Genomic DNA, 14966 nt, shown 5'->3' on the forward strand with positions numbered 1-14966 from the left:
CATATTGTCAAAGCATTCAATTCAAATTGTATAGCACCAAATCACAACATACATTATCTCAAAGCACTTTAAAAAATGAGGTCGAAATCTTACAATATGATAGAGAAACAATGAACAAGCATCTGTGACTGTGTGGAGAGAAATATTTCTCCTTAAAAAAACCTCGAGCAGACCAAGGCTCGATGTGGGCGGGTGGAAAAGAGGTAGGAGGAGAAAGAGGAAGATCCATATTGTCAAAGCATTCAATTCAAATTGTATAGCACCAAATCAGAACATACATTATCTCAAAGCACTTTAAAAAATGAGGTCGAAATCTTACAATATGATAGAGAAACAATGAACAAGCATCAGTGACTGTGTGGAGAGAAATAATTCTCCTTAAAAAAATCTCGAGCAGAACCAGGCTCGATGTGGGCGGGTGGAAAAGAGGTAGGAGGAGAAAGAGGAGAGCGTGCAGGAACAGCTGTCTTAGAGAGGGAGAAAAAAAATAATAGTAATAATAATAGTTAAGTAGTCAGATCTGGAGTCAGAGACACTTCCGGACTGAGAGAATGAGCGAGCAAGGCGAGGGCCATAACCAGGGGACAGGAAAACAACAAGTGGAACGTAGTAATGAGATATATATATACATGGGGCCACAGGTGCAAATAGAGATCTCATGCTAGATCTGAAGTTCAGAACAGGGGTTATACAGCAGATATCATCTGTTGGGTTATACTGCTTTTTCCTCTCGTTTAAAATGTATATAATTACATAGAAAGGTCGATGTCTGAGCTCACTTCTGAAGAGGATCCACCAGCCACTGTGGTTTCATTCTTTATTGCCACATAGATTTGACTCCTTGCCAAAAATATTCATCCTTAGAATGAAAAAGAAGAGTGAAAATACCAGCGAGCTTTGTATTGTTTAAGTATCTTTACTATAATTACACAGACAAAAACAATGTACAACAGCTGAGTGTTCCAGGCTCACTTCATCTCATAACGTCATTATCGTTACACTCAGCAAAATGAAGCAGCGCACGTCACACAGCACAAACGTGTTTCATCGAGTACAAAACTTGAAAAGAACCAGGTCAATGGAAACAAAAACAACAGCACATTTACAGTGATATACATGAATTCAATCCATCGCTCTGAACGCACGACGAAACTCTCTCTCTCGTTCAAGCACCGGACTTTCTGACACTATCTTATTACCACCATGAAACCAGTCTACTTTGGGTTAAGTGGGTGATTCATGGCAGTTGAACTGTTAAGTTAGCTTGGCGTATTCTGAATGAAGTATGTTTTTACTCACTGTAAGGACACTATTTATCCTGTCACACCAGGTGAGCACTTCTTTTTGTACATTAAATTCAATTTGCCACATTAAGGTTCTTCTAGTATTTTTTTCCATCTCAACCCATGACAGTCTGAATTTACTTTTAGATTACAACTAAACTAGGTAAACGTTTTCCCATGCTAGTGGAACAAATCTGCAGAGAAAAAAAAAGTAAGCAGTGAAAATGACCTCACCCTTTTCTTTGAATCAACTTTTAAGAAAATGTTTTGACGGCAAGTGAAACCACGTTCACATGTTTCTGTCAATTTCACATCCACTGACAAAATGAAGGCACAGATTGATGAAAAGAGCACAATTGAGATTAGTCTGTATACACAGTTTGCTTAAAATGACTGATTAATCCCATTTAGAACTCTTGGGCTGTTCGTCTGAACTGAAATGCTTTTGTCACTTAGGGATTCACTCCACCTGCCTTCAGCGCTCAATATTAAAAATAGACAACGTGCCCGCTTCAGACGTCGTCTTGGAAGAAGAGGCAGAAACTAAGTTAGTAAAAATGATCTTGGGGTCTTTAGAAATAAACAAAAAGGAGGGAAACAATGATGGGGCCATCCTGGTGGCCACTGACGCAACCTACAACGCTCCACGCTCAATGTGTGTGCTGTCTTTTTTTGAAGTCCTCCTGTCACTTCTCTCCGTCCACTCTCAGGCAGATAGGGAGGGTGCGTGAGATTGTATAGGGCAAATCGTAGCACCAAATTCTGAGCAGTTCCTTCACCCCCCTTCAGAGGGGACAGTGGCGGTCGTGGGCAGAACAGAAGGTCTTTTTACGCTCGCTCTTTGCGCTTCAGTTTGGAGGACTTCTTGACGGCGCCGTTCTTGTTGAGCAGCTTCAGCACTTTCTCTTTATGGTCGAGCACTTTCATCATGGTGTCTCTGGCCTCGGTCACCTGGTCCATCACCAGCTTACAGCGCTGCATGTTACCCTGAGGACACGAAACAAACAAATAACTTGAAGCTGATTTGTTGGCAACGATTTGGGATTAGAAAGCAGTTTTTAAGATGTAGTAGCTAAACATCGGTAAATCCACAAAAATGATCTTAAAGTTAAATTTCAGTAAAAATGTATCGGCCTCAATATGGTGGAGCTTTGATGCAGCAAAGGAAGGTTTGGGTCATGTGAGAGTATTATCTATGTATTCTCATATTCAGGGGTCAGATGATTGCTGCTCTCATGTAAATGCACAGGATTTTGCTGCAGGCATTTGTATCAGACATAGCTTACACTTTATTACTGGCTTAGATGAGCATTTTATCTATCTGGGTAGGGTGAATAAAAGTTTCACTCCATGCATCAACATGTTTACAACATAATTTATATGGACAACTTTAATGACAATGACTACATAACTGAGGTTAGACACTTACTGCAGCTAGTAACCATACCTGTATAAGCTCGTTGATTCGGTGAAGGTCGTCGTCAGAGCCTGCTCTCTTCTTTGGAATCAGACCCTCTTGAAGGGTGGAGAGCCGACTATATACGTCATGCTCTAAACTCGACTGGAGAGCAGGTAAAAATCACATGGTGATTACAGAAGCCCAAAAAACAGAAAGACTTCCTTCCACACAGAATTACCAAGACTCAAATGAATAGTGAGTTATGTTATATTGCTTCAATTTACTCTGGCCGCTCAGTTGGATTGTTTTTAAAAAGCTAAATTTATTGTGTTGCCGGTTACTGCAGTAACATTGTATCATAAAGATGAACAACAAGAAATAAGATGTAATCGCTCTTTCATTTAAGCCAAAGCCCAAACTCTGCCTTTATTCAAACCTATGGGCCTCTGAATTAAGGCATGGAAGCCATTTTCAGACATGAACTCTGGAAAAACTCTGGACAATGACGTCAGGACTTAGTCGAGTTGGCCTTTCACATATGAAGAACGCAGGAGGAGTCTCCAGTCAGAAACGTTTACAACAACATTTCCAGAGCATTCAGGTGAGGGATGGTGCAGCAGGCAGACGCAGGACATAACTGATCAATTCTACTGCAGAGATCACATTGTTTACATTTCATCAAATCCGGCGTCAGACCGAATCACCATCAGCTCTCGAATCTTGTCATCTTCAAAGTCTTAACTTCTATATGTATGGCACCTCCTTTTCATGTCTGAAAGCATTTTAAGAATAATGAAAACAATGAATAATATCTTTTCAGGTCTGGGACCAGCACTCACCAACTGCCTGAGCTGTGCAGCACACAGATGAATTTTCCAGCCTTGTGCTCTGCATGCCACTCCTCTCTGGTTGGCCATATCCTGCAAGGTGCCCTTCTTCTCTTCTGTGAAAGAAATAAAGAACTGCTGTCAGAGAGGAAAGCCGCTGGCTGTTTAAATGAAGGTATTTTTGCCTGTATGCAATACAATACTGACCTTTGACCCGGATGTCGCTGTACCTCTGGAAGTGGTGGTAGGCAGCTTTCCAGGGGTTGCGGTACTGCCGCAAAAGGGTGACAGGAGGCCGAGGCTTGACTGGCACATAGCGCACACCTTCTTCATCTAAAACAAAAAAAAGAGTTAAACAATTGATGGTGCTACCAACACAGACTGAAATTATCACTGTGACAATGAATGGTATCACATTACATACCAACATATTCCCTTGGTGGAGATTCACACCTCTCCGCCCTGCCACTGATGGGCCTGCCAGGGGTCTTTTCTTCATCCGTGCTGTTGGTTTCCACCATCTCGCTCTCCTCTGTGGAAATAACATGCTGCTGCTTGCGGGGCTTCTTCCTCGGGGACGCCCCGGGGATCAGATCTCCTGTGGCGGTAGTGGTCAGGGAGGAGGCCTGGTTGGTGAGTGCTTGCAAGTTTGAGTTAGGATCTGTGAGGGAAGAGATGCAAACATAATTTACTTAAGATCTTCTTTAAATTCAGTCTCTTTCCCCCCCCACTGACAAGAAGAGGACAGATGTGCTCCTCACCTGGCTGTGTGTCCATGTTCTCTACCTCCTGTTTGATTTTCACATCTGAGCAGGTGGAGCTGGCAGCACAAGCTGCAGTGCTACTGGCTGCAGGCTGGGTGGGGGAGGCCACGGTGTTGGCCATTGAAGCGGGGACGGGGGGAGTGACAGCCATGGATGCTGGCAGGCCTGAGAGGAGGGTGGAGGGTTGGGAGGGAGGTCCAGGTCCTGATGTGGCAAGCATGTTGGGGATGGCTTGGGCAAGGTGCTGCGTACTAGAGGTCACCATCTGCTGCTCTCCTAACTGAGAAGGAAGTGCTTCTACTGTAGCCATGACAGGTGGAGCCACTGTCATGTGCAGCTCAGCTTTGGGTTTCATGCTAAGAAAAGAATCAAAAGTGTCAGGTTTTAGGCTCATATCAGGACTTACAATGACAGGATGCGACCATGTGATTTGACAGGCGCTCACCCTGAAGGTCGGGGAGATCCGGCTCCTCTCACGCCACTCTCGATTCTGCCACTGCTGGGTTCACTAGGCTGGGCGGGGATCAGGTTCTTACGAACACAACTAAAACACACAAGGCAGGTTTCAGTCATACTTTATTTGAAGAATATGTCAACCTTCCATACAGCAGAGATTAAAAAGTGAATTTCTTAAACACAGGTTAGGTGTAATATTTCAGTTGGGGTTAGATTACTCCAGGGTTAGTTTTACCACAGTTTGTTAAGATTCAGAATCAAGGCAAAAGAAACTCTCTACAATTACAACACATATCTTATATTCAATTGTGCATTTTAAGCTCAATAAGCACAACTGAGAAGAAGTGCTTGTAGAAACAGATTTGGTCTTGGGCGACAGCTACAAGTAAATTATGATGGCTTTCTATTTCAGTCAAACATCACAGTTGGTATCATTTTCTTATATTTTACATCCAATGTTAAAACATGTCTTTCTTTATTTCTGTCACAGCACAGTGTTTTCTGATGACCTCTCAATGGCAGCTGTGTCAAAATGATCGAATTGTTACTTTTCAAGTTTGATTAAATTTAAATGACTAATAACTTCCATGGAACCGAACACAGCCTTATTTGAAGGGATCATTGTTTGAAGTCATTGATTATCTTGATCATCAGATCTCACAGAGGTGTTCCTGTTCATGAACACAGGAAATTAAAAATGTACACTCCAGTCCAGTTTTACTCACCTTTCATTAGCAGGCTTCTTACGAAGGATGCTGGGTCTGGGGGAGGAGACCAGGGTGGGAGCTCCTCCTACTCCTCCCTGGGCATGTGCCTGGACCATGGTGGCTACAGGCTGGGTGGTGCCGAATGTGCTGCTGATTGGACTGGCTACAAAGCCGTCTGCCAAAACGACCCCTGAGTGAAACAGAGCATGAATTACAAACAGCCCATAAATCAGGAAACTCCACTTTAACACTGACTCACAGAGTCCATGTTATAATTACCAGGTTTAGCTTCAGACTGTGGTTGTTGCTGCTGCTGCTGAGTGAGCATAGGCGCTTGCTGCATTCCCTGTGTGGTGATCGACCCAGGCGTGTGCAGGCCCTGCACTCCCATTTGTGCAGGCTGGATACCCTGCGCAGTGATTGGTGCTGGCTGGATCCCTTGGGTGCTGATTTGTGCAGAGGGCAGACCAATCCGATCGACCGCCATCAGCTGCATGTGGTTCAGATGAACAGTTGTGGCCACACCTACTCCAGGCTGAGTGGGCAGTGCTGAGCTCGGAGCTTGAGGGGTGACTTATTGAGAGAAAGCATTAAGTTTAAATAAGGGAAATGTGCTTTTAAATTGCTTCTTTGACACTTTAGTTTCATATTTCACATCTAAAGTGAAGAGTCCCCATAATATCAATGTGAGTGGGTGAATTTGGCCAATTTAGACACTGTTGCACTAAAATATTCTTCTAGTTTCATCTGTATATTTGGTACACTATCACACAACCCTACAAAAAAAAGAGTTGCATCACTCTCGTGCAGTTTATAGTTGAATTGCTCTGATCAGTATTACTGTTACACATCAATAACATGACATCACATCCTTTTTTCAGGGGGCCAATGTCGATAAACTTTTTTGAAATGTAATGTGACAAGGTTGTGAGTGCAAGTAAAACAACAAAGTGCTTACCAGGATACTGGCGGATGGTAGATACAGAGCTGCTGATTGGGGTGTAGGTGTGTGTCAGGGGGTATGATGACGAGTAAGTCGGTAGGAAGTACTGGAACTGTACTGGTACCGGAGGCCTTAAAAAGAAACAAGCACATGACTTATAAAAGTTCTTCAGCAGATCAAAAAATATCTTCATTAATAAAAATACATACTTTCCTAATTATAAAGATATGGACTTCATAAGCATTCATCTTCTCTATATCCATATTTTTTATAAAGAAGTCATGAACACATGAACAAGATAATTGCTGCTCAATATCTATCTTCTAGGTTTTATTGCCAATCCTACTTTTATAGCAGCTATATATATTTATATAGCTGCTATATACATATATATATATGAGGACAATTTGAGGGAAATTAGGAAGAATGAAGGATCTTTGCTGGATTATAACTCTAAAGTGTTTTGTAGAAGTCTGTCAAAACACAACAGCTAGATGTCAGAACACTGTCTTAATATATAAAAGTTATGTAGATGTTTGGTTTGTATTTGTTTGAAGGATAAATTCACAAATATTGAGCGCTTACCTGTTCTCACTTCTTGCTTCCATGGTGACTGGGTTGGGAGACGACCGGTGCCCTGGGATGGGGATGAGGTTGGTTCTCTCTCCTGGATAGTCAGGCTGCACGCGGGCTGACGAGTGGGCGATGGGCTGAGGGACCACTTTAGCTGTGAGTAACAGCAGGGGGTTAAGACAACTGTTAAGAGTGCGCAATAAAACAAGCTACAAAACTCTACATGGTTACGAAGCACAAAATAGTTTTCCAACAAAAAGTTCAACTTACCAACAGGGATGGCAGAGGTGGTCGCAGCTGTAGCATGAGAGGAGTGCGAGGCCATCGTCATGGTTACAATAGTGTTACTGGTCATTTGTGTGTGTGGCACCGAGCCTAAACAACAACACAACATCATAAGGGATATTGACATCTGAATAACTGCCCGAGCGGCAGATGATTCTCTGCGCTTTAATCAAATGTAAACTACTGTTAATAGTTAAAATATATAAAGATTCAAAATGCAATACCTATTGAAGTTGTAGATGGCACAGTCGTGGCAACAATCGGTGCCACAGTTGCTGCGGCCATCGGCGTCACAGTACTGAACATTGGCTTCTGTGAGGAGAAAAGGGGGCTTTTATTTCAGTCAATGTGAATAATGACATTATCTGTGTAAGCTGCCATAGACAAGAAGTAACCTGTGTCATAGTGTGTGGAGGCTGAGGTTTTTGAGCCCCAATTGCCGGATGTGATGGCAGAGTGATCCTTGTGGCAGTGTCGCGGGACGTCTGAGGCCTCTGAATACTGATGGTGGCTGGAGGGGGATGAATAGTCAGCCCTGGTCGCCTGAGAGATAAATATCAAGTTAGTTATCTGTTTGGTGCATAAAAAGGCCCAAAAGGAAAGGTCAGTACAGAAAAATCTGTAGAACCAATGGTGACAAAATACAGATTAACTGACATATCAAGCACTGCAAGTGATTTATAAAGCTTTGTCTGTATTTTGTTTTGAGTTTTACACAGTTTATCAGTTGTAATTAATACCTGTCAAATTACAATTCAAGAAGTTTTTTTGTTCGGGTTTTCCACCAAGAAAATTATATATAAACTGTCAAATAGCTGAAGGAATCAGTAATACAGCTTTTAACTGGCAGAAAAAAAAGTAGAAACATTTCTCAGACTTCTTTCTTCCTTTGTCTTGTTAAAAATAGATTCCTTTCACATTTCCAGTCATCTTAAAATCCTTCAAGCGAAGTAAAAAGTTACAAAATAACAATTCAAAGTTTTCAAAGTTTGTGTCACAACAGGGTAGCTCCATCGGCTAAAACTTTTTTTTCCAAATCTCATGAAATTAAAAAGTAATCAATTTCTAATCACATCCAAAACTTATACAAACACAGCATCTCTGATTATGCTCTCTTCAATAAATGTGAACTACCTACCCATGGGTATCTGCAGGGTGTGTAACACTTGGATTAATAGATGGAGACTGGGTTCTATTAGCTGAGATGGGGGCCACCACAGTTGGAAGCACAGCTGTAGAGCTTGTTACAGCAGGACGGGACTGGGAACACAGTGAGATGACATGGTTATACGCAAGGTTTCCAAATGCATAAAACAATATCTGCACACCAGTAGATTAGGGTTCTAGGTACCTGAATGGTCTGATGGATAATGTGCTGCACTGTGGGCTGGCCAGGGCCTCCACTTCCTCCGGTGGCTGGACGTAGGACCGTTTTGGAGCCGGACATTACAGCAGCTGCAGCAGCCCCTGCAGGGTAAAAGGATGACATAGATCAAGACAGATGCACCGTCACGAATGAGCTGCAAACATAACACTGTTTTAAGAATGACCAAACAAGCTTTGCATATCTCTGGTATGAAATCACACATACCTCGGGGTAAATGGGATGTGAAGGTCTGGGGGGGGACGGCAGGGGTCCCGATCTGCAGTGCAGGGGCACCGCTCCTAATAATCTGAATGTTTGCTGGCATCAGGTGGTGTAAGTTGCTGGAGTGGCCCTGAAACATCGAAACCAGACCAGGTCTTCAGTAACCATCCAGAAACAGACGTGCATACACCGACAGTAAATGTATCATGCACTCACCTGCTGACCACTGATGGTTGCCACAGGAATAGATTGGGTGGGAGCAATACTGCTCTCTAGGGTGACAGTAATGTGACCAGGCACCTTGGGGGGAATGGGGATGTGAGGTTGGTTGGAAGCTGGTGCTGGGGCAATAAGACGACTCGGCATGGGTGACTTCAGGACAGCCTAAAAGAAAGAGATTGCTGCTGTTTAGCCACGAATGGGGTTGACATTTTTTTTTTTTAAACAAACAAAAACAATACTCACAGACACAAACAAATGGAAAAAAATTATAGAGGAATTGTACCCACGTGGCCTGTAACCTCACTACAGTTTATAGAACATTATATTGGTGAGCCAATCTAAGTCAAAGTCTCCAAAGGTAATTCCAAAATAATATGATGTGGATTAAACAATTGAGCAGGTGGTTTATCCAGAAAGAGAAATTAAACTATCGTTCCTGCTGGTACTGTCTTGAAATATAAGGTTTTAAAGTCCAATGTTTTATTATTTTAAAGACATGCGCTGACATACCAGAACTATACTGAGCTCTCTTCAACCACTTAGACTGAAAACAGAACTGCAACTTTCCGTTTTTCTTCTTCATTGTGTGAAGTTGGAACTAAGCACTTTATTGTTCAACAACCACTGAAAGCAATTTACCTCGGCTAATGTAGATGTCATTTAAACTCTATTCACCTCACACTGGACATGGTAATAACACTACATGATGTACTATGAATATAAAAGCTCTGCAGATACCTTCATCTGTCCCTCAGTGAGGACTGCAGGCTGACCCTGCTGGAGGTGGACAGGGGTGGCAGGCACAGTCAAAGGAGTGCCAGCCTGGATGGGCACGGCCTGGGGAACAGCTTGTGGCTGACTGTGCGTCTGCACTTGGGGGTACGGTCTGACCACCATCGTCTCCTGCTTGTCCTCTCTGAACGCATGGGTCCCCCCTCCTCCAGCTGGGGGATGATCCTGCTGCCCGTGCTCAGTATCCCGGCTGCTGTCTGTATCTGTACTAGCTATGGAAAATTGAATAACCCGTGTTTTAACAGACATATTCTGAAGCATGCTGTAAATGTGTTCAGTGACAGACACTTACCTGAAGCATTTGAAGGCTGACTGACAGACATGAGGTTTCCAGCAGCAGGGATCTGAGGCGCTCCCCCGGTGGAAGGAGGCAGACCGTGTCGGGGGAATTGCTGGGAGCTCATTTTAACTATTTCGGGACCTAAACAGTGTCAGAGTAACAGATTAAATCAAGCATGAGCGAAAGATAATACATCATTAAGATCTACAGACCGTTAACGACGGTATTCCTTATGTTAACCTTGTAGGGTTACAACAATAAAACGCTTCCCGTTAGACAAGAGCGGCTACATTAACATGCTAACAAGAAGCTGCGGAATAATGTAACCTGTGAGCAAAGGAGCCAGGAGCAGCTCAGAGACATGAACCCGCTTCAATTAATTAATACGCTTACAAATGCATTTTAAAACAAACACGAAAACATTTCATGGAGCTTTGATTGACGTTGTAGGAGCAACAACAGACACAACTGACCGTCAACAACAGCACCGCTGCTTTTTAAATATCACATTTGCACGCAATTATAAAATGGCTTCCAGGTTGACATTAACTCATCCAGATAATGTAAACTAAGGTATTGGGTTACGTTAACGGAAACGTTAAAACAAAAAAAAAGCTACCGTAGCTACCAGCAGGCTAGCGTTAGCGTCGCTAACCCAGCTGCTGCCTGTTTTTCATGCGAACCCCTGGACTTTCTCCACAACACACGTTTCACCGGGATCAACTAAAAAACACGTTCATGGTGCGCAGTCTTTACCGTATCACTGAGTTACTGGGTAATGCTCGTTTTATGGATTGCAGCTTTTTCCATTCGTCTTTTCTTTTTTACTCCAACATGTAAACCGGAAGAACGCTCCGAGAAAATCCGAACCTCCCTGCTTCGCTCCACCAATCAGAAAGCATACAACCGGGCCGCCGACCAATCACAGCTATGACCGAGCTCAAGTCGCGCCAGGGAGGGGGGCACTACGACCTGCGAGACACGGTCACGTGGTAAACGGTTGCTGCTGCTAGCACTGGAGCTATCCCGTTCAGCTGAACGCTGACCGAGGAGACAATAACCACGATGTGTGAACGCGCTCTTCTCCACCTCCCGTGTTGCTGTTACACCGACTACACTGTGGTCGAGACATAACACACTGCTCTAAAGACTCTAATGTCGGATGTGTTTCCTGCATAATGTTATTTAAAATTGTCTCTTTTCTGAATACGGAGCTGAAGCAGTCTTTTTTTCACATGTATTTCTCGGTCCACGCCTGTGCTTGTCCAGCTTCTCTGTGAGCTGAGAACACAGAGCCACGAACGAAACGGAAATAAAATGGAGAAATATAAACACTGTGGTGATCTTTGACTCAGCTAAATGTGCTAATATGCTACAGTAGCAATCCGATGCTAACTCGGTCTGTCACGTGACCATCTCTGCAGGTTGAAGGGATGTATTGCGACTCTCCCGCTTTGCAATCTGATTGGTTCTGCTTGCTCGATACGCCTTGAGCCCCCCCACAGTACACTGGTGCCACTGCGGTACCTTCATTGCAACGCTAGAGGGCAGGAGCCCCCTATGCAAAATCGTTGCGGGGCTGATTCTAGGTTTCACCTTCAAGTTCAAGGGAGTGCAAGAAACTTGTAGAGATGAACGAAAGATAATTTGTTCATGGGCCTCTTTTACTGGAGGACAGATTGACGTGTATACCCAAAGATGGCCGCATGACATTCAGCATCAGGGCCTCGGTAGTTTGCATCACTTTGTAAATCTGCAGAAGCTGTGTCTGCATGTGTGGAGGTGAGGTGAAGAAAATTGTCAGGGAAAAGGAAGAGAATGGATACCCTCTGTATCCATTCAAATTTGAATGGATACAGAGGGGACTGGAGGTCAGACAGTGAGGGGTGAATGACACAGGATGAGGTTTATGAGATAATAAATACGTATGGAGGATGGAAAGACAGTATATATGTATATATATAAGGGACAGGTAATTGGAAAGACAGATGGACAGGGATATTTCCACTGTTACTATAAATTAACTGTTGAGTTTACATCATATACGTAGTCCCAGAGCTCTCTCTCCTCTATCAAAATATCCATCTCTGTTTCACCAACAACCAAAAATGATTCAGATGTCAAATCTACGGCTGCATGCAAAACACAAAAATATACAAGTATGTAGAGGATTATGTTAAGCTTACTTGAATATAGAAAGTGGCCCCCCTAATGATTTTTGTATGATACATAGTATTTCACTGTTTAATTTAGTGATGCTAATTACATTAATGGAAGGACACGTTAATCTATGCAGGCCATGAGTTATGATAAAAAACTAAAACTATGTTTGACCTGCTGAAACTTTCAAATGTGTTTCCTTTGTGAATGTGAGGTGTTGTTACAGATTGTTTGATGGCCACAAACATTGGACATAATACAGTAAAAGGGAAGTGGGTTGTAAATACGGTTTTGTGACAGTTGGTCACATTTAGTTACAGAGGTGTGGAGTTACCATCTTGCTCCAGTCGCCACAGGTGAGGACACTTTGTGATTTCAAGGCATCATTGTAATAATAGGCAAGACATTTTATTTATAAACTACCTTTCATGTTGTAATATGTTATGAATAATCAGTTTAACGTCCATTTTGGTGACCAAAGTTGCTTTCAATTCAAATTCATTTGATTTTTCTGTCGTTACCATTAAATCTCACTCTTCTGACGACTTACTAACACTAGCAGACATGTCAGACTGTATTTATTGCCAAGGAGTATTCTTTGTTGTTTTGTGCACAACAGACATAGTAAGTATTCCAATGCGGGAAAGATGAAGCAGTTTAAAAAGCAAGTACTGTAGGTACAAGTATAAAGGAACAGTGTAAGTGTAACACCAGAGAAATTAATCTTCAATGAGAAGTAACACAATATGGAGAAAACATTAAAAAACTGCACAGAATGAGGCAGGATGAGACTAGTGTGACACCCCAGTATTAACATGTGTGTGCTGACAGGGGAATTTCTTGGAAAACCTTTGCTTATGGCTCTTAGAGTTCCACTGATAATACACACTTTAACTCTTCTTCTGGATGATCTCTGTTGTTTCACATACCCATTTGCCATTTAATCACTTGTCTACATTGTTTATTACTCATTGGCATTGCAGACTTTCACAGGTAAGTAGTTTGCACCTGGCTAAACACTGTGAGGTCTTTGTCACTGACTCAGGTGTGTTTGTGTTCGTTTAGCCTGGAGCTCTTCCTCCACAGCACATCTCTGTGTTGCCTCAGACACAGAACGTTTTGACTCATCAGCTCATTCCTTCTCCTGTGAATCAGTCTTTCTGGATGGCATAGCTCAGTTGATTCACTGGAAACCACTGGCAGTCCTTGACTATAGTTATCCAAACAGCCACAGTGAACATGGTGTCTCATGAATGCTTTTAATGGGGGACACAGTCCTAGTGTGTTTGTCAAAGCTATTTCAATGAAAACAGCAGCTGCCAGCTGTGGTCTGTGATGATGCTTATGAGAGCAAACAAATGTAAGAACATTATGTTGTGGCCACTAGAACCAAAACAATTTGCTGAAAGACATTTACATTCTGTAGAGAAGAGGGGAAATACAGAGCCAGGTAATAATACTCTGGCTTCATCCCGATGATCAACTTTCTCCTTACACAAGATCATTTGATTTGTTATCATGAACATATTCATACATTTTTTTTCTAACACCTTTACAATGTTACTCTCACAGGGAGTTTACCACATTACAACTGTTGAATATTTTGTATAACAATCAAACTATTCTCCAAATAGTTTGATTGTTTTGATTGTCCAAAATATTTCAAAATATTTAACCACCCAAAGTCCTTTTGACAAGCTTGTTAGGAAACAATTACCCGATTACACACAAGCAACAATAGTGGTCTTGTCAAAGTGTCTCTGACCGTTTGTTGGATGTATAAGAATAACACTGTCTGTTCAGCAGCTACTTGATTTGCCCGCCTGTCATTTGGTTCAGGTCAGGTAGCATACACTGGCTGCTGCATATACACACAACGCTAATGAGAGTGTGGGAGAAGTTCGGAGAGGTCATGGAGAAGGACTTTCGGTCGGCACCAAAGTGTTTCTGGAAGACTATCCGGCACCTCAGGAGGGGGAAACGGGGAACCATCCAAGCTGTGTACAGTAAGGATGGGACTCTGTTGACCTCAACTGAGGAGGTTGTCGGACGTTGGAAGGAACACTTTGAGGAACTCCTGAATCCGAATAACACGCCCTCTATGTTGGAGGCAGAGCTCGAGGTTGATGGTGTTTCATCGTCAATTTCCCTGGTGGAGGTCACTGAGGTGGTCAAACATCTCCGCAGTGGCAAGGCCCCAGGGATTGATGAGATCCGGCCAGAAATGCTAAAGGCTCTGGGTGTTGAGGGGCTGTCATGGTTGACACGCCTATTCAACATCGCGTGGGAGTCGGGTACAGTGCCAAAGGAGTGGCAAACTGGGGTGGTGGTTCCCCTGTTCAAAAAGGGGGACCAGAGAGTGTGTGCCAATTACCGGGGCATCACACTTCTCAGCCTCCCTGGTAAGGTCTACTCCAAGGTGCTGGAAAGGAGGGTTCGGCCGATCGTCGAACCTCAGATTGAAGAGGAACAATGCGGTTTTCGCCCCGGACGTGGAGCTACAGACCAGCTCTTCACTCTCGCAAGGATCCTGGAGGGGGCCTGGGAGTATGCCCATCCGGTCTACATGTGTTTTGTGGATCTGGAGAAGGCGTATGACCGGGTCCCCCGGGAGAAACTGTGGGAGGTGCTGCGGGAGTATGGGGTAAGGGGGTCTATCCTCAGGGCCATCCAATCCCTGTACTCCC

The 14966-nt window shown here is 43.3% G+C and overlaps 1 protein-coding gene across 1 annotated transcript; it reads right to left on the reverse strand.

Annotated features, from left to right (window-relative positions):
• Positions 1-779: 779 nt before the first annotated feature.
• sap130a (Sin3A-associated protein a) lies at positions 780-11467 on the reverse strand. Its single transcript, XM_062395741.1, has 21 exons — positions 10876-11467; positions 10132-10260; positions 9786-10051; positions 9042-9209; positions 8829-8955; positions 8589-8704; positions 8376-8497; positions 7633-7780; positions 7462-7549; positions 7223-7327; positions 6965-7106; positions 6395-6510; positions 5716-6009; positions 5455-5626; positions 4719-4817; positions 4271-4629; positions 3934-4170; positions 3717-3842; positions 3522-3625; positions 2731-2844; positions 780-2270 (listed from the first exon to the last, which is right to left on the reverse strand). Exons 2-21 carry the CDS (start codon positions 10241-10243, stop codon positions 2112-2114), a joined length of 3174 nt encoding a protein of 1057 aa, XP_062251725.1. The 5' UTR covers positions 10244-10260; positions 10876-11467; the 3' UTR covers positions 780-2111.
• Positions 11468-14966: the final 3499 nt, after the last annotated feature.

The sequence above is a fragment of the Platichthys flesus genome, chromosome 9 (genome assembly GCF_949316205.1).
Source record: "Platichthys flesus chromosome 9, fPlaFle2.1, whole genome shotgun sequence".
NCBI classification, from domain to species: Eukaryota; Metazoa; Chordata; class Actinopteri; order Pleuronectiformes; family Pleuronectidae; genus Platichthys; species Platichthys flesus.

Bases quoted from the DNA above. Each gene is read 5' to 3' on its own strand.
- sap130a (XM_062395741.1), bottom strand. From the start codon at position 10,243: ATGAGCTCCCAGCAATTCCCCCGACACGGTCTGCCTCCTTCCACCGGG. The intron at 9,210-9,785 runs GTATCTGCAGAG...TCTTTCTTTTAG, and splicing joins TCACTGAGGGACAGATGAAG to GCTGTCCTGAAGTCACCCAT. The intron at 7,107-7,222 runs GTAAGTTGAACT...TGTTACTCACAG, and splicing joins CACCTCTGCCATCCCTGTTG to CTAAAGTGGTCCCTCAGCCC.